This window comes from Caretta caretta, chromosome 4, assembly GCF_965140235.1.
Source record: "Caretta caretta isolate rCarCar2 chromosome 4, rCarCar1.hap1, whole genome shotgun sequence".
In the NCBI taxonomy this organism is placed as follows: domain Eukaryota; kingdom Metazoa; phylum Chordata; order Testudines; family Cheloniidae; genus Caretta; species Caretta caretta.
In genome coordinates, this window is record NC_134209.1 from 140,478,299 (window position 1) to 140,498,660 (window position 20,362).

A 20,362-nucleotide genomic window follows, 5' to 3' on the forward strand; every position below is an offset into this window, starting at 1 on the left:
ATTTTTCTAGCAATTTGTTCATTAATCCTTTGGCACAGTGGTTGGGAGTATATAAAAGGCCTGAAATCTGGATTCACAGTGGCATCAGATTGACCCTTATGTCTAAAGGATTAAAGGCCCACTTGTCTAGTCAAATCTGGCCCAAGATCTTTTAATAAAGCAAAAGGGGAAAAATAATAATTGCACATTTACAAACTCTACAAATCTTGGGCCAAGTTTCCCTTAAGCATGCACTCAATCCTTAGATTTAAGCAACTACTGATAACTAGTCTTAAAGGGAAACTCAATGTGTCAAAGCATAATATAAGTAGATACACATTAAATACATATTTGAAATAGTTAAAACTAAATATTTACTGTACCTTCAGAGAAATAACGCACCTTTAATCTCACTTCAGCTCAGTACTCACAGCAGACCACACCTGTAGAAGTCAGGCTGAAGAGGTAGCTGGAGAAGGAGGCTGATCTAGTCTGAGTACAGGGCTGAAGCAGCCAGAAAAGAAACTGGAAATGAGAGAGACTCAATTTCTCATGAAGGGTTTTTTCAAATTAGGACCCTCTTCCTCTGAAGTTATCCTACTACTTTAGAGGGACAGATTTGACAACCCAAAATATGGCATGTCATGCCCCCATGATATATATTTTCTTACACAATTTTCCCCTTAATGAGATTCAACTCTTATAGTTGGTTCCCAAGGGTGTGTGAGAGAATTCATCTGCAGCCCCAGTTTCACTTATCTAGGACTGTTTCCTGCATTATGAATATGGATTTAAAACAGGAAGATGGGATGGATGGGAAAAGAGATTATGTAAGGTGCATGCTCCCACATTAGCAAAACCAGATATTTTCAACTCATAGCAATTAGACTATGTGAGGCAAAAGGTATCAGTGTACAGGTTACAGCACTGTGATTTAAAAATTACTACTCCTTATTTCAGAGGCACAGTAAAGTACCTGAAATAGGAATTTGGTTTAAAAACAGAACAGCTAAAACTACTTCTCTTGTCTTTGCCACTTAGCATTCCAGTTACTTTGTAATATAGAACTAAGATCAAATATATTTACCTCCTGTGCATATTTTTGAGTAAACAATGGTGGAAACTTCAAACTTCGTACTTCAGTTAACGTCTGTAACATTATTAAAAAGGGGTCATTAAACATCTTGCCCATTTAATTATTGTTCTCAAAATTAAGATACTAACTTACAAACACTAACAAAATGCACTTCACAAACAAATCAGTCCGGCACAATACTTTTAATACTGCTGATGAACAAGAGAAAAACGGTAGTGTTTATTAAGACTTATGTGATTGGTTAGAATTACTATGCACTTAAATAAACATGCAAGTCACTGCTTCCCATGGGACAGAGTTTGCACTCAGAGACGTGACAGAAGAGTTCTGGGTTTGTAATGCTAAGAAACCCAGCCGCTTCCCCATAGTAATGCTTTTCTGGTCCAGCCGAGTACTGTCAACAGAGCAGTATTATGGACAGTGTACTGCTAGGGACACTTGGAATTGTCTGTATTACACCTAGGACAATCAAGGTTAAGATCACCAGCTACAGATCTTAGAAAGCCAAATGGATATTCAAACCTACTTCATACTTAGGGACTAATGAACAGATTGATTACGAGTTTTATAATTCATTAGAAACTTAGTTGCCTTTGTGCAACATAACCTATCTCTGTTACAGTCCATGCTCACTGCATACCAAACGTGTTGGCTCCCTCTAGTGGAAATATTTTCCCCAGTCACCTATAGTTACAAATTACTATGCTGCTGCAGCTAATAATGAATTGAATATGCCTTAATTTCCAGTACTAACCCATGACCCATTTGAGCATGCCTTAGAAACAGGAGATGCTTTGAATTTGACTTTGTTAAAAAAATGGGCCCCATTTGCAGCAATTTGAACACAAAATCTGAAGCTTAAAGTCAGTCAAATATTATTATCCAGGAACTGAGATGTCTAAATCCCTGACGAGTCATACCGCTGGGTGGTGATGGCCGTTCTACCACGGCCAGGAAAAACAGTTTCATGGGAAAAGGGCACTGAAATCTGGGGATTAAGCAGGATGTCATCTGAAGAATCCTGCTCTCTTTGTAGGACTAGACAGATCAGCATTTGATGTTCTAATTTAGAAGTAAGGAGAGTGATCACTTTAGATAAGCTATTACCAGCAGGAGAGTGGGGTGGGGGGAGGTATTTTTTCATGCTTTGTGTGTATAAAAAGATCTTCTACACTTTCCACAGTATGCATCCGATGAAGTGAGTGTAGCTCACGAAAGCTTATGCTCAAATAAATTGGTTAGTCTCTAAGGTGCCACAAGTACTCCTTTTCTTTTTGCAAATACAGACTAACACGGCTGTTACTCTGAAACCAGTAAATTTAACGTTACTATTTTCTGTTTCTGGAAAAGCAGAATTAGAAATGGTTTTGGCAACAAGTGACTCAAGTTAAGCAATTACCCTGGCTCTCCTGGGGGCATGTTCATATAGATTATAAAACCCCACAGCTATTAGGACTCCTTACCCAGTGGAGTGCCATACTGCAATAGGAGACAGGTTTCAGAGTGATAGCCGTGTTAGTCTGTATCAGCAAAAAGAAAAGGAGTACTTGTGGCACCTTAGAGGCTAACAAATTTATTTGAGCATAAGCTTTCGTGGGCTAAAACCCACTTTTATTAGATGTATGCAGTGGAAAATACAGTAGGAAGATACACACACACACATGCACACTTTCAGGTCAGAGTTATGTTCAGTGGCAGGCCTGTGATACAAAATTTGAACTACGTCAAAACAGTCCACTTTACAAAGAATTTAAATCTACCATTTGTGTCAATAACTAACCTTGGTGGAAACAACCACATGTCCTCTCCTACACAGACCATTATTCACCAAGGGCAGGCAAGACTCCTTCCCTGGCCCTCATTCCTCTCCTGTGAATGAATTCTCAAGGAGCAATATGCATTTTTCTGACAGGTACTCCTTTTCTTTATGCATTTTTCTAAATCAGATTTTCCAAACAGGACACTCTTAAGTGGCAATTATGATACAACAGACTGTAGCAGGAAAAACCAGTAACCCCTCCCCAATTCATGGCTAATGCAACGTGAACAACAAGAGTCACCCAATTTGCTGGAGAAGTAGGCAAGGCTGCTTTAAGGTCAGAAAGTCTGTTCTGACTGGATGGACTTCAAAAGCAGGGAAAAGCAGCAGAAACCTTCCCTGGATGTTTTGGAGGAAGGGGAGGAGAAGAAAGGAGAGAGAGCGGGCGGGGTGAAAGGAAGAAGGTGACATAGAAAATGGATCCAAGAATTGGGTTTCAACTCAAAAGCTGTAATGTGATCTCTGGGTTCTGGTAAATTCTAGTTCTATAGCTTCCCTTAGATGGCTGTAGAGATGAAGAAATTATGGCCTCATAATTAAGTTGCCCATATTTGCTCTACTGTACAAGTTCTGCATACTGCTCCATGTCACTCTGCTTGGAGGTTGACACAAACAATTCTTTATCACACTGCAGCCAATTCTGTCATGTCTTACTGCTGTATCGTAATAACCTCACACAAATATGTGGTAAGCCACTTTCATACAGTACATTATAAACAGAAATGGTGGAACTGAGAATAGTATTTTTGCACAAGAGCATACCTACCCTAACCCGCTCCATCTGAGTATTAAAGGGGTAAAGCAGCTCAAACAGAATCAGTCCCAAAGAGAAGATATCCACTTTGTGTGAATACGTGTTCCCATAAATCTGGAAAATGCAAAATCAGGTTCATGTTACTTGCAGTGTTCTGATAGTACTGATCAGTGCATCTGAAATCACTATGGAACACACAAAACCCCGTTTAGTTGAACGCACACAATCAGTTCTGTACAGGGCTGAAGAGGGTGATTCATCAGACACTCTATTCAAGTATTCAGATTTTATCTGAATAGAGAACAGTAATGGTCCTTCCTTAGAAGCATAACTGAACAAGTTTTACAAGTAATGTTTTAAAAGTAACACTGAAAATGACAATATCAGATTTCAGTTCATACTCAAATTTTACTTTGATGGGCACAGCATAAGAACCCGAACAGAACTCTGATCACATCAAGTTACAATCCTCCAAGCTAAAAAACAGATCAAGGTCCCGCACCCTTGGAATCTGCTATATATTACCAGGAATAAGGTCATTATTCCTTCAATTCCTAGGCTGGATTTTCAGTGGGGCTTCAACGTGGCTTCCACGTGCACTCACCCAATTTTGCATGTGCACTTTTCCAGCACCAACCCCTGCATGTGCAGTTGAACATTAAAAAAAAAAAAAAAAAAAAAAAAAAAAGCTCGTGTCAACTCCATCATGTGGGTTCACATAAGTCAGTGCTGGAAAGATGTGTGTACAGGCATGTATGTACACAAGTGGATGTTGAACTCCAGTTCTTGATAACCCCAATATTGGAGTATACACAATCATGGCATGAAGTTGATCCTGATCACTTAATACTTGTCTGGTACGCAGAAATAAATTAAATAAACTTTAAAAAGACATTACATCTTTTCACATCTTTTTTTCAAGAAGAGAATTAAATCCATTCATGACACTGCATCGTGCAAGAGAAAAACCTCACCTGTTCTGGGCTCATGTAAAGTTTGGTCCCAACTTGTCCCGTGTGTCTGGCATAAGCTGGCATTGGAGTAAGAACAGATTCTTCCTCCTCATCTTGGTCCATAGCAGTTACCAGGCCAAAGTCCCCAACCTTTACTATGTCATCCATTGTGAAAAATATATTGGAAGGCTGGAAAACCAATCAGATGAGAGAGAAAAATAATTACAAACATGAAACAGAAGCCTTTACCTCTCTATCTACAGCAATTCATTCAGGCAGACTATATTAAAGGTGAACTGCAAAATATAGATTTACTTAACTGAGAATCCCAGTTACTCTGGCAAAGAGCATTCAATATTAACTGAAGTCTCACTTTCTTTAAAACCCTTTAACTGACAGTGGTTTGTTACTGCCTCCCTGTAGAGGGTTGAACACACTTTACAAATATCTATTGTCAACATCTCTGAGGGAAACACTCCTGGAGTAAGAGTGGGGGCAACTAAAGGTGCATCTACATGGCACACTTCTTTCAGCAGCATGTAGTATGCCTATACAGGATGCCCCCAGTAGGGGTGTAAATAGCAGTGTAGACCGTGAAGCACTGCTTAGACGAGTAAAGACACGCCTGAAGTCTGTGGGTAGTACCTGGGTATATATCAAATACGGTCTCTACTCGCCCAAGCAGTGTCTTCCTGTCTATATTGCTCTTTTTAGCAGTGCAGTCTCCTGCTGCCTCCCTGCTGCTGGAGCCTTTCCCCGCCACAGGGAAATACTCTGGAAGTGGAGAAAAGGCTCTTGCAGGAGGAAGGCAGCAGGGAACTGCCAGACTTTCCCTGCTGCCTCCTCCCTACCAGAGCCTTTCACTGACATGTAGCTACATACCACAGTGTGGATACAGCCTGCTTTTCACAGCAGCATGTAGCTTGACATACCCTAAACACTGTCTACATTGGTATGCAGTGTAGACATAGCCTGAGTCACAGAGAGGTTCCTGATTCCCCTTTGATCACCTGGCTGGGTTGGGAATTAAGTCACAAATCAGTGGCTGGATCAGGAATGGACATCTGTAGTGCTGACGCCCAGTCCCCTGATCTGACCTGTAGACCACACTCCCTTCTGAGTAGTTTTGACCCAAACTGAAACAACACTCTTAATTACAACATTACAAACATAATGGAAAGCTGAGAATTAAGTCCTGCTTTCCTACAGATATTATGCTGATTTAACTGCTGGAAAGCCAGACAAGTATATCCACAATGGAACAAAAAGATAATTCCTGATTTAAAATCTAATATTTTTATGGTTTATGAATGTAGTAATGAACTAGTCTCAGCTTTGCCTCAGCCCTAGCTTACTAACTGCCAGAAAACACAAATCACTAGCAATAGCTACTTCTGAATTATATAGAAACGGAATGATCTCACAAAGAGCAGCTCAGGAATGCCTTACAGCTTCTGACCCATAACGACCTTTATGGTGTGTGTCTATACACACAGTGCTGCACACAGAGATCATCATCTATATAACAATGGTTATTTCTAAATAATGTGCTGCGAGTCTCTATTCTGTTTGGTCAGTGCCCTCAGAACTTCCTACTGACATGCCCACAACACACATGGCTGCCTACCCTCCCACTACTCCAGATATTAAACACATGAAAGGAGTTATTTTAGTGGAGAAAGGGTGGACTTTAAGAAGGGGCCAGAAGAAGCAGGGATGGATGAGACATTAGGAATGGGGCTAGGTGAAGAGATGGCTAGAGGGAGTTGAGGAAGTCTACTCCCCTCAGAATTCATCACCAGAGTACAGGGAAGTGCACGGCTGAGAGGACACAGGACACGTTGATTGTCCGTTAACTGTGGAGCAGGGAACAAAACTTCCTTGGCAGAGCTGGCGCTGTGGAATGCTTTTCCACAAGAGTAAACAATGGTTACAAACCTGACCACCATCATCTCCAAAGCACACCTCACTACCTTGGCTTTTCCACCATTGCCACCTGCCCATGGTGTGGGGAACTGGGATGAGTGAGCAAAAAAAAGTCTGTTGACTTGTGCGTCAAAAGCGTAGATAGCTCTGAGATGAACATGGTATAAATCTACAGACAGGGAGTGCCTTGTTAATTCAGTAATAATCACTCCCGGAGCTGGTGAACTCAGCTTCAGGGTTTGTTTCCTACAATAATTTCCTAAAACGAATACCTTGGCCTTGAGAGTTTTAGTGCAGGATAATTACCACCTTGTAAATGCAGAACATCCTCAAATTATCTATAAAGGTATTTATATGGCCCTCATCACCCGTGTATGAACACCTCCCAACTAAAATGAATAAAAACTCTCCCTTCCCCAACCTTCTCTTCCTGTAGGTGAGTTATCAAAATATATATTTCAGACTGTAGTATGGAACTAGTCTTCTGCGTACAGATTCCTCCACTAGTGATTTAGATACCATAGCCTCAGGTTGTCTCCAGTTTACTGACATGCAGGAAGTTGAAGACAAGATTACACTTCCTCCTCCAAGACAATGAAAAGGAAGGAAGTGTTATGGATAGGGAGAGGGAGGGATTCTAAGAAGAAGGGGAATTGGATCCTTAAGAACAGATTTTTTTTTCCCCCAATCCTCTCTCCCTTTACCTAGCCTAGCCTATAGCTTCAAGCAATCAAGGAGATCTGGAACTTTCAAACATTGCAAATGGCAGCAAAAACAAGCCAATGAGTAAACAAGGAAGAATGACTTCCTGAGAGGAAAAGATCAAGCAGTATACTCTCTGATGTAAGGTAACAGGTCAAAGGGAAACTTTAGAGGGATGTGGCAATCACTCAGACTCTCAGAAAACTTTTCTAGAACATTCTTTGAACAAGATAAAGAAGTTCTCAGTAGTATGATTTTTTCATGTCAGCAATGGAGCAAACTGCCTTTCTGGAAAACTGCTGCCTGGTTAGGGAACTCTGCCTGCAAGGTTTCCCATCCAGTGAGACCTTTTGTCTTGTGGTGTCATTCTGGGATTATGATGCCGGGTAGAATTAGTGGGGGAAGCAAAAGTGGATGGGAATCTGGGAGGCAGTGACCATGAGTTGGTTGAGTTCAGGATCCTGACACAGGGAAGAAAGGTAAGCAGCACGATAGGACCCTGGACTTCAGGAAAGCAGACTTCGACTCCCTCAGGGAACGGATGGCCAGGATCCCCTGGGGGACTAACTTGAAGGGGAAAGGAGTCCAGGAGAGCTGGCTGTATTTCAAGGAATCCCTGTTGAGGTTACAGGGACAAACCATCCCGATGAGTCGAAAGAATAGTAAATATGGCAGGCGACCAGCTTGGCTTAATGGTGAAATCTTAGCGGATCTTAAACATAAAAAAGAAGCTTACAAGAAGTGGAAGGTTGGACATATGACCAGGGAAGAGTATAAAAATATTGCTCGGGCATGTAGGAATGTTATCAGGAGGGCCAAATCGCACCTGGAACTGCAGCTAGCCAGAGATGTCAAGAGTAACAAGAAGGGTTTCTTCAGGTATGTTGGCAACAAGAAGAAAGCCAAGGAATGTGTGGGCCCCTTACTGAATGAGGGAGGCAAACTAGTGACAGAGGATGTGGAAAAAGCTAATGTACTCAATGCTTTTTTTGCCTCTGTTTTCACTAAAAAGGTCAGCTCCCAGACTGCTACGCTGGGCATCACAAAATGGGGAAGAGATGGACAGCCCTCTGTGGAGATAGAGGTGGTTAGGGACTATTTAGAAAAGCTGGACGTGCACAAGTCCATGGGGCCGGACGAGTTGCATCCGAGAGTGCTGAAGGAACTGGCGGCTGTGATTGCAGAGCCATTGGCCATTATCTTTGAAAACTCGTGGCGAACCGGGGAAGTCCCGGATGACTGGAAAAAGGCTAATGTAGTGCCAATCTTTAAAAAAGGGAAGAAGGAGGATCCTGGGAACTACAGGCCAGTCAGCCTAACTTCAGTCCCTGGAAAAATCATGGAGCAGGTCCTCAAAGAATCAATCCTGAAGCACTTGCATGAGAGGAAAGTGATCAGGAACAGCCAGCATGGATTCACCAAGGGAAGGTCATGCCTGACTAATCTAATCGCCTTCTATGATGAGATTACTGGTTCTGTGGATGAAGGGAAAGCAGTGGATGTATTGTTTCTTGACTTTAGCAAAGCTTTTGACCCGGTCTCCCACAGTATTCTTGTCAGCAAGTTAAGGAAGTATGGGCTGGATGAATGCACTGTAAGGTGGGTAGAAAGCTGGCTAGATTGTCGGGCTCAACGGGTAGTGATCAATGGCTCCATGTCTAGTTGGCAGCCGGTATCAAGTGGAGTGCCCCAAGGGTCGGTCCTGGGGCCGGTTTTGTTCAATATCTTCATAAATGATCTGGAGGATGGTGTGGATTGCACTCTCAGCAAATTTGCGGATGATACTAAACTGGGAGGAGTGGTAGATACGCTGGAGGGGAGGGATAGGATACAGAAGGACCTAGACAAATTGGAGGATTGGGCCAAAAGAAATCTGATGAGGTTCAATAAGGATAAGTGCAGGGTCCTGCACTTAAGACGGAAGAACCCAATGCACAGCTACAGACTAGGGACCGAATGGCTAGGCAGCAGTTCTGCGGAAAAGGACCTAGGGGTGACAGTGGACGAGAAGCTGGATATGAGTCAGCAGTGTGCCCTAGTTGCCAAGAAGGCCAATGGCATTTTGGGATGTATAAGTAGGGGCATAGCGAGCAGATCGAGGGACGTGATCGTTCCCCTCTATTCGACATTGGTGAGGCCTCATCTGGAGTACTGTGTCCAGTTTTGGGCCCCACACTTCAAGAAGGATGTGGATAAATAGGAGAGAGTCCAGCGAAGGGCAACAAAAATGATTAGGGGTCTGGAACACATGAGTTATGAGGAGAGGCTGAGGGAGCTGGGATTGTTTAGTCTGCAGAAGAGAAGAATGAGGGGGGATTTGATAGCTGCTTTCAACTACCTGAAAGGGGGTTCCAAAGAGGATGGCTCTAGACTGTTCTCAATGGTATCAGATGACAGAACGAGGAGTAATGGTCTCAAGCTGCAGTGGGGGAGGTTTAGATTGGATATTAGGAAAAACTTTTTCACTAAGAGGGTGGTGAAACACTGGAATGCGTTACCTAGGGAGGTGGTAGAATCTCCTTCCTTAGAGGTTTTTAAGGTCAGGCTTGACAAAGCCCTGGCTGGGATGATTTAACTGGGAATTGGTCCTGCTTCGAGCAGGGGGTTGGACTAGATGACCTTCTGGGGTCCCTTCCAACCCTTATATTCTATGATTCTATGATTCTATGCTTTTCAAGCTCATTCTGGCATTATAATGAAAACGACAGTTTTATGTTCACGTGGCTCATTCCCCTCCAATGAAATCGAAGTGTGACATCTCTCACTGGTTGAGGGAATAGCATAAATTCCTTTTAACTTGAAATGAGGCCAGCTCTGATCAGTGTGAGCCTTAAATACCTGTATTTATAATGAACAATCCTGGAACTACACAGTTAATGAAGTGTGGTTACTTACTAAAATGGTACGAACAACCTCTTATTATATAGACAAACCACAGAATTCGGTAAAGATTTGTTCCAGTAAGTTTCAAGAACCACAGAAAAAAAAAGTGAATAAACTAACTTGTTGATTCTACCAAGAAAACTCATAAGCTTCCCTCGTAAAACAGCATCCAAATATCGTAGCTGCAAGATACATATTTTAGACACTTTTTTGGGACATTGAATAAAGAACGTTGTTAATTCAAGGGAATACCCCAAATGCAGCTTATACTAAGCAAGAATTTAGAAATGGGAGAGATTTAGAATATCTTATCCACCTCCTTGCCAGTGTCTATAAAACTTTTAGGAGGCCCCCGCAAGATTCTAACTCACAACTGCTGGTTTAGAAGAGCAGAGCTCTAACTCAAGATCTACAGGAAAGACAGTTACCTATTCTGTAACTGGTGTTCTTTGAGATGTGTTGCTCATGTCCATTCAATGACCAGCCCTCCTTCCCCACTGTTGGAGTTTCCGGCAAGAAGGAACCGAGGGTGGGGGGAGCCGGCAGTGCCCCTTATACCGTGTCATACACGTGTCACTCCAGAGGGAACCAGAGCCAATCCCCTATGGATACCTCTGAGGGAAAAACTTCCGGCACCAGTGCACGTGGCAAGCACACACACCTACAATGGAATGGACATGAGCAAGCACTCAAAGAAGAACCTCAGTACCCTTGTATTGGAGAACCAGTTTAAGCCACTGAGCCCAATGAAAGGCTCTAAGAAAGCTATAAGATACCTATAGTAGTATTATCACTATTGTGTTTTAATAACTTTTCCCCCCCATGTGGGGCAAGGTACCAATAGGTTTACAATTAAAGTATCTGAAAATTATCCTTCTGTTCCGTTTCTCGGGGATTAAAATTTCTGATTCTTGGTTTAAAAATCAATAGTAAAAGAAGTTTGCTGGTCCCAAAAATATTTGCGCTGGTTCCAAGTGTTTCTAACTCTGGCATATTTTTGCTGTTGTAACTGATTTTGAACTCTGTAAATGTTGGTAGTTCCACAATCCTTAAAATTCTTTGTACCCGTGATGGCTGCCTTCCCCAGCAGTTTGACTGTGTGTTGCAGTCAATGTCAAACAGTTACTGTTTCCATGTTTGAGGAGCTATAACATTTCACATAAGTGGGGAAAAAATGTGGACTTTATTTTGTTCTTCCAAGTTCAATATTTACTCCACTTGATTGGGCAATGACAGCTCCTCAACTAAACAGGAACTACCTCTGATGTTAGCAACAGCATGGAACTCAGTTTCTCAGAATTCATTGGGAGAAGCAGCGACAGCGAAGTACAAATAGTATCTAAGTTTCGATATTCATCAGTAACTACTGATGGTGTACAACAGTGATTCTAACGCTAGAAGTTCTAGAGCTAGCGGCCACTAAAGTCAGGTCAGAATTTAAGTAAAGGGGGAAAATGACAATGACAATCAGAATGATGCTATTTTAATTTAAGACCTCAGTATCTCAAACCATCAGAACTAGAAGCAAACACTGTAACAGCTTCCCCATGGTGAACAGCATTCACTTCTAGTCCTGATGTTTTAATAGATATCAGACATTAAAAAGACATTACAACCCTCAGACCAGTTGTACTGGGGTTTTGGCATTGGTCCAAGAATTCAACTACCAGTAGTTTAATTTTCAATTCTGGAGTTACAGCACTTTTTACCTTCTATAACCAGAGTTCCTAGCAAAGGGAAGAAGAGAGATACCAGTATTAGCTGGTTAACTTTGAATTGTAGAACTGATTTCAAAATGGAAACTAACTATGCACTCTAGCTCAACAACTACCTAAGGTGCATGCTACCATAAAGTAACTCCACTGGAAACAGAGTGAACTAAAGGATGTCATAATGAATGCAGCTTAACTGTGCCTGGTAGGAATAATCCTATAGTTGGGAAATCTTCATAGCCATAATTAATGGTAATATTTACCGCACCTGGACAAGTGTATTTCCAAAGCACTGTACAAACATTAACTAACCCTCATAACACCCTGTCGAGGTAGGAGATACTATCTACTACCTCAATGGGAAAAAAAAAAAACACAGGGCTTGGCTTTACTGAAGCCTTAGTTTGAGGTATAACTCACACGCTACCCCTAACTGTATCCCATACACACACAAAAACTCAAGCTAGATTAAAGCGGTGCTTTAAACTTGAGCTAATTGGCCCATCTGGGGGTGTGGGTTGAAGCTCAAGAGGTGCTGAAGCTCAAGTTAATAATGCAGTGGGGACTCAGCTACTCCATGCTGCTAATACACTCTGTGCTACCCACGCATTGTTTTGCGGTGTGACTGTTCTCATTTGGGCCAGGTTAAGTCAAGAGGAGGTAACTGGAAGGCACATAACTTGTGCTAACATTGCAGCAAAGACAAGGCCACAGAAGGGGAGAGAGAAAGGACACCTGCCCAAGGACACACAGTGAGTTAGAGACAACTAGGTTTACAATTCAGGAGCTCCAGGCTTCTAGTGATGCACACTGTTCACTAGATCATGCTGGATAGTCAAAGGCGTAAGATCTGGATAGTGTTCCTTTACCAATACAAACCTTGAGGTCCCTATGCATTAGTCCTTTACCATGAAGAAACTGAACAGCCTCAGCTATCTGCAGGAATATCTGCAGACACTCTGCTCTTTCCCTCTCCTCTATTGTGCATCTTCTGTTCATCCAGTCTTTGAGGTTTTCCTTCCTGCACAGCTGCATCTGGATATAGAGGTATACTTTTGGCGAGGTGGGTTTGACTTTTTCTGCAGTATTTTTAGAAAGGTCCAGACTTAAACTTGTTGGTCTTGGTGGAGAAACAGACAGAGAGCTTCCTGAAGGAGATTTCCTATTCTCAAATCCTTTTGCACTTGTTGCTTTTTCCTCACAATGGCAGTAGTCATGTGAAGCATCACTTCTGTTACCTTCCTTACTGGAAGTGTTATCGCAGCCAGAATCCTCAAATACAATGGAGGAAGAGGTCCTCTCCCTCAGCCGTACACCAGGCACAGCTGGAGGACAAAGTTCAACGGAGTGGCCTGGATCAGTCTCATCAACAGTACTGTCCTCTATATCACAGTCTGTAAGGACACTGTCCTGCAGGTTTAACATCAGATCTGCTGACTGGTTCAAGTCCCGGTTGTCAGTGGCAGAGAACTCCACTGGAGAAAGTTGGCTCTCTGATGAATCGGACTGGCCACAAGCTATGCCCACAGAGAAAGACTTAACGTTCTGTGGTGATGTAGCAATAACTTCAATGTGCTCCTTTGTAGAGAATGGGTCTGTTCTAATTTTGAATGATGGAACTTCCATCGGACTGGGAGAACTGAGTGGCCAGTCAGTACTAAAAAAAGGAAAGTCAGATTAATACTACAGAATTGGGTTTAATCCTAAATGCATTGTCTGCAGATAATACGGATCATTTAAGGGGATCTAGTAAGATCTCTATTAGCTTTGCTAGTGGAAAGTAAAGCATGTCATAGTAATAAATCAGAAAACACAAGCAGAGTTATTAACAATCAGGATCCTTCATTATTTATATTTCTTACTGAAAGCATTGTTTTTCCCTCTATACTCGTAATACACTATGAAGTCCCTATCAATCAAAAATCCTGAAACTCACTAAATCAAAATACAGAGGTCATATAATGAAACAGAAAAGTTTAGCAGGCAGTAAACAGAAAAGTTTAGCAGGCAGTGTTCATTGTGTGTAATTATGCTTTTATTGTAACACAGAAGGGGTTAAACTGGTAGAATACCCGTTGAAATGGTGATTAAAAGATGCTTTTGTATGCAGTTTGGAAACTGAAGCCATGGTTGTAAAGTTTAAAATTACATTGTAGCAAAAGAAGAAACTTCTAATCACAAAAAGGCCCAAGTGCAAAAGTCAAGCAAAGTGCTTTAGGATCTCCCATAGGCACAAAACAGAATTTGATTAAAAGGCTAGAGGACACAGACTAAGAAAAACATTTTAAACGAGACGTAACATATTTGTACATTGCTAATTAAGTCCATCAACTTTAGTTTAAAAGTTTATAACCTTGTCTATACTGGCTGGTCTCTGTATATTTCTTGAATAGATCATCAGCCTTCCCATCCCATTACTAAACACAGTATCGCTTTCAAAAGATTCAGAAATGGTATATTACCTTTCGTCTTTTATCCACAGTTCATCCATTTTTTCCTGCCATCTCTCAGGTGGTGCTTCCAGCCATGCATTGAAATATCGAACAATACCTGGGTGCTCAAGTTTAGCTAATGCTTTAACTTCACGCATCACCTTTTCACGAGCCAATTCCCTAGGATTAAACAAAAAATATCACATAAAGCAATAGTCTTACTCAGGCATTTCTGAAGAGGATTTAAGCACTGAAATTTATCCAAAGCTAGACTAGTATGAGTTGGTCTATTGGTATTATTCTGCACAGATCTGAGGAAGATCCATCTTAAATTCCTCAGCCTCTCTCCCTGCAGTTAAGAGTGCTACAGATACCGGAAGTTCAGTAGTTATGAGCACACCCACTCAGAGATCTCTTTTTCAACTAAGGAGGAGTAACATAAAAGGAGAGACTTTTCATCTCATTCTAGTCTCAAGCATTCTCTAGAGGTGGGGAAAGGGTTAGAAGGAATATGCCTCAGGTATGCAGAGGACCCTTAGATACACAAAAGCAAAAACTAAACAAAGGAAATTAAGGTTTTGCAGGGTTAAAATTAAATTCATTTTATGTCAAACTACTCCAGCACCAAGGACTTTAAACTGTAAAATATAGAAGTGTTTGTGTTTAGAGTCATTGCCCCACTTAACTCCCACAGGAACAGCAGAAAAATACAACCTTTAATTACAGTAAAGAATCTAGAAAATTAGTTATGATGCATAATACTTTAAGTAGCATTTATAGAGCATCATTCACGAAAAGAGCTTTACACGAGAGTAAAGTTTATCCAGGTTTTACCGATGGGGAAAACACAGCAAACAGGGAATAGAACTCAGGCCTATGATTCCCTGACCAGAGTTCTAGTTACTGGGTCAAGTGCAAAATCTTTTTAGAAGACTAACTAACTAAAGTCAAATCACAATTGTTTCATTCAACAGCAAGCTGTAGGACAGGGTAAAATTCAGATACAGTACTTGCACAATTTTCTGAACAAAACCTTAAGTGAGTTATTTTCACTTGTAGGTTAACATATTTATGAAGAAAACAGATTTAATTGCTTAGCCCCCTCTCCCTTCCAGCAGGGCTGCTTCTGTTCTAGGCCTGGTATAGACTACAATGTTAGACTGATGTAAATTGACTTATTTGAGCATGCATCTTACTTTCAAGTTGGTCTCCTACCAATGTAAGTGACCTGTTACAGTAGGTGCAGTAATACCACTTCCCCGAATGGCATGGAGCCATGGCCAACCGGCCTAGGTCGACACAGTGCAAGTGTAGACACTGGGTGGCCTGTGTTGAGCCTAACAGTTCTCCAGTTGCTGTCCCATAATGCCCTGAAAGAGCAACTGCTAAGATCACAATGGTAAACGTGACTGCCCAGGGATCGGATACCAGAAGCCCCCTTTAAAACTCCCCACATATATTTGAAATGACTTTTCTGATAGCTCACTTCAGGAAGCACGCTCTGAAGCTCTCCCTTGTTGTGTGCAACTGTCCAACCAACCATGCCAACTACACACAATAGACGTGCTCCTGACTGGAGTAACAAGATGTACAGGATCTCCTGAGCCTGTGCGGAGAAGAGGCTGTATCTACCAAAAGCTTCCACAGGGGATGCAGCCAAAGGCTTAAACAGGGATCAGCAGCAGTGCTGCAGGAAAGCAAAGGACCATGCCAGGCGTCCTACAAAGCCAGGGAGTACAACGATCAATGTGTGTTGAGCTGCAGACCTGCCATTTTTACAGTGAGCTGCATGCCATACTTGTCAGAATCCTCATCTTGCAGACCACCACGGATACCTCAGAGGAACCCGAGACAGATACCCTGGCCATGAAAAGTAAGGAGGAAGAAGGCAGGGGTGGGGAGAGACTGGACAGGGGGCTCCAGCTATGCCACGAGCCAGGACCTATTTGAGACTCCACCACAGTCTAACCAGTCCCATCAGGCAAGTGCAGATGAGCATGACAATGGGGAAGAGAACACAGGTAAATATGTGCATGCGTTTTTCCTTATAACGTTTAAATTAAAGATAGTACCTGGCCCTTCCCCAAGTTAAGACACAGACATCGACTTGTCATTGGTTTTACTCGTATGAGAAGAGGTAGAGGTACAACAAAGAGTTGGAGTTGGCACCCGCTTTTCATTCCCCCATTGGGTTAGGCAGGGGTGGGGAGGCCAGGCAGAGCACGGTTTATGTACACAGGGATGTCTCTAATTCATAGGTTCAGGAAAACACCCATATTTATAAACGTACAGAAAGCACTATGTAATTCTTAGCAGCACCCAAAGGTCCCAGCACAGAATACAACTGTGTCTGACCATTAAAGTGCTCTTTCAAAGCCTCCCTCAAGTGCACAGTTCCAGTCGGGTTCTTTTAGTGGCCTTTCATCTGGCTGCTCAAAGTCAGTGCACAGATACTCCATCTCAACCCTCCATCTTGGAAACAGTTTTCCGCCCTTTTCCTCACAAATATTATGCAGGACACAGCAGGCAGCTATAAAATCATAACCAGCGGAATATTTTTCTCATTGAGACCCAAATTAGCAAGTAAACACTGCCTGCGTCTCTTCCATCTACCAAAAAGCATACTGAGTGATTCTATACCTGCTGAGCCAGTTGTTAAATCTTTCCTTGGTGCTGGTGAGCTGGCCAGCGTACGGCTTCTCGAGCCGGGTGAGCAAGGTGTTGGTTGAGTCCTCCAGGATCACTACTGGCACTTCAAAATCTCCAAAGGTCTTAAAGACGCGAGCGTCAAGCACCCACCCCAGCCAGCCCACACTGATATTGGTGAAGCATCCCTTGTGATCCACCAACAGAAAACCACAGAACCACCACAGAAAAGCAACCCTTTGTGTTGATGTACACTGGGGGAAGGTTGGCTGGTGCCCAACTAGGGATATACGTGCTATCGCCCCACCACAGTTTGGGAACCCCACTGCTGCAAATTCATACACATTGCTCAGAGTCACAGTGATGCGCAGTAGGAGACGATTAATGACCCTGCACACTTGCATAACAACCCCACTCATTGTGAGTTTTCCCAACTCCAAGATGGTAGCACTGACTGGTAGCAATCCAGTATTGCAAGTGTTCAGAGTGTGATTGCCACCTGCTTCTCCATGGTCAGTGCAGCTCTCATTCTGGTGTCCGTGTTCTCAAGGGTGGAGGCCTACTCAGCACACAGATCCAGGAATGTGGCCTTTTGCATCGAAAAGTTTTGCAGCCACTGCTCATTGTGCTAACCCTGGATTTTGATGCAATCCCTTAAATCTGTGCTTGTTTCTCAGGCCCAGAAGTGGAACTTCAACGTCTGCAGCTGCTCCATGAACTCCATCAACAACCTTGAATTGTTTTTCACTATTTCCCTTGGCAAATCATCCTTGAAGAAATCTTCACATCCCCCATTGTTGCAAAACTTCCTGAGGATGTGCAAATACAGGAGAATCGTGTCTACTGTATTTGAAAGTTTCAAGAGAATAATACAGAGCTCTGCAGGCTTCAGTCAGAGATTACAGACCCCAAACAGTGCTGCAGGGGTTCATGGAATATTTTTTTTTAGAAGGCATGAAAATAATAAGGATGACATTATGGGATGCAGAAAGCTGCATGCTGAGAACTTGATTGTTTCCTCCAGAGATCCCTGGGTGAATCATTACTATCTCACAAAATAGTGCAAAAATGTCTCAAAACGCATTGCGCCAGATGGCGGAGCATGGCACATGGGAATACCTACCCGTGATGCATAGCACGTTACATCGACACAAGCACTCCTGGTGAGCATGAGCAGCACCACTGCGAGCAGCCAAGTATGCATGCGCCCGAGTGGCATACAAACTTTGGCAGCTGTACACCAACATAAGTTGCATCGACCACAGTTTGTAGTGTAGACATAAGCCCTAATTCGAGATTTCCAGAAGCAGAGTCTCTCATCTCACACTAAAAGGAAGTGCTGCAAGCTCTGTGTAAGGCAATTCAGAAGCTTGGCTTGACCACCTAAGGCTGAAAGAAAGGCAAGGGTTGTGGAACTAGAAAATGGAAAGGTTGGATAGAACAAAGTGGGAGAGTGAGGGAAGAAAAGAGAAGGAAAAGGTGAAGCAAAAGAGGTAGGAGTGGAGGGGGAAAAGCAAATTAATAGTGCTGCAAATAATAAGAGGTCCAGTTTCCATTCCTCATGGAACTTAAGAGAATTCCTACTCAGCACTGGCATCTTTTTGAGCATCCCATTGCAAAATGATGCCCTGACAGTACTTCACACAAGCTGTTTAAAGGTGTCACCACTCTGCTGTGGTTAAGTCTGTCAACCATCTGACACCAGAAAAACCTCAAAATTATAAAAAAAAGTGCATCACTCATCCTAACCTACTGATGCTAGGGTATCAGTTCAACAGCAAATAATTAACTGCAAGACTGTACCCCATAATAAGTTGTCTTTTCTAAATATAAATAAGCTCATTCATTACCTATTAGGTAGACGGATCCTTTTGATAGCATAGTTGCAGTCATCTACTTTGTTTCTGGCTTCGAAAACAACTCCAAATCCTCCTCGACCCATACACTGAATTGGTTCAAAATCTGTTAAATACCTGGACAAAAAATTTTACTAATTATTAACATTTTGAATGTCAATTATTTCTGTCTAAACTACGACCTGCTGTGGGCCCTCTGGAAGTCATTTCATCTCTCTGTTTCTCCATTTCCCCGTCACATTTCACCTTATCTATTTAGATTGTAAATACTTTAGGGATAGGGGACTGTTTTATTATGTGCTTGTACAGTGACTAGCACAATCCCAATCTCAGCTGCAGCCTGTAGGTGAGACTGTAATACAAATTATACAAACTTTACACAATAAGTCATGTATGCTTCTTATAAAGATTATGGACATTTAAAGGTGTGTCTTCACAGTAAAAAACAAACAAACAAACAAACAACAAGGTGTTCTTAATCCATGTTCGCTAACCCAGGTTACAACACTAGTGAAGACATGTAAACTCATCTTTTAACCTGGGGTAGCAGCTCAAATTCAATTCTAAGATCTCCTATAACAAGGGTGGGCAAACTTTTTGGCCCGAGGGCCACACCTGGGTATGGAAGTTGTATGGCGGGCCACGAATGCTCACGAAATAGGGGGTTGGAGTGCATGAGGGGGTGAGGGCTTCGGCTGGGGGTGTGGGTTCTGGGCTGGGGATTAGGGGTTGGGGGTGCAGGAGAGTGCTTCGGGCTGGGACCGAGGGGTTCGGAGGGCAGGAGGGGGATCAGAGCTTGGGCAGGGGGTTGGGACACAGGAGGGGGTTAGGGGTGCAGGCTCTGGTTGGCGCTTACCTCAAGCGGCTCCCAGAAGCGGCATGTCCTCCCTCCAGTTCCTATGAGGCGGTGTGGACAAGCGGCTCTGTGCGCAGCCCCGTCCACAGCCGCTGCCCCTGCAGCGCCCACTGGCTGTGGTTGCCGGCCAATGGGAGCTGCAGGGACAGTGTGTGGAGCCCCCTGGCTGCCCCTATGCGTAGGAGGCGGAGTGGAGACATGCTGCTGCTTCTGGGAGCTGTGTGAAGCCCCGGCATGCGCAAAGCGGGGCAAGCCCTAGACCCCGCTCGCCAGCTGGAGCTCAAGGGCTGGATTAAAATGTCTGAAGGGCCGGATGCGGCCCCCAGGCTGTAGTTTGCCCACCTCTGCCTTATAAAGCTTTAACTTGAGTTGCTAACCCAAGTTAAAAGCCCCATTGCTGTCTTCACTGATATTTTAATCCAAGTTAGCAACATTTTTTTAGTGAAGACTTACCCTTAGTTTATGTTTTCATCCCAATAAACATAGCTTTACCACCCTGTCATATAACCAAGGTGGTACTTTTCATTTTTAACTCCTACAGAGTAGTCTTCTTAAGGGCAGCCCATTTCCTAAAACCTCATTTGCTGCAGGTCCTCCTCAAACTATCCATTTATTATGCCATTTTTCCTAAATGCATCTCCTTTTAGATACAATCATTCCTTTTAGTCACATCCCCCACTTTCCTCCATTCCTCGTATTCTTTTAAACACTTCAATTCCTACCTTTACTAGGTTATGACTGAACTGGA

At 42.8% G+C, this 20,362-nt stretch overlaps 1 protein-coding gene across 4 annotated transcripts in view; it reads right to left on the minus strand.

Moving 5' to 3' along the window:
• Positions 1–20,362, minus strand: part of EIF2AK3 (eukaryotic translation initiation factor 2 alpha kinase 3) — a 74,498-nt gene that overhangs the window by 1,312 nt on the left and 52,824 nt on the right. For all 4 annotated transcript variants that reach the window (XM_048849224.2, XM_048849228.2, XM_048849225.2 and 1 more), the window contains 6 exons: positions 18,753–18,875; positions 14,287–14,436; positions 12,704–13,481; positions 4,623–4,790; positions 3,661–3,762; positions 1,067–1,129 (listed from right to left, as the gene is read on the minus strand). In XM_048849224.2, coding sequence (XP_048705181.1) covers positions 1,067–1,129; positions 3,661–3,762; positions 4,623–4,790; positions 12,704–13,481; positions 14,287–14,436; positions 18,753–18,875 — 1,384 coding nt within the window. The remainder of the gene's footprint in view (positions 1–1,066; positions 1,130–3,660; positions 3,763–4,622; positions 4,791–12,703; positions 13,482–14,286; positions 14,437–18,752; positions 18,876–20,362) is intronic.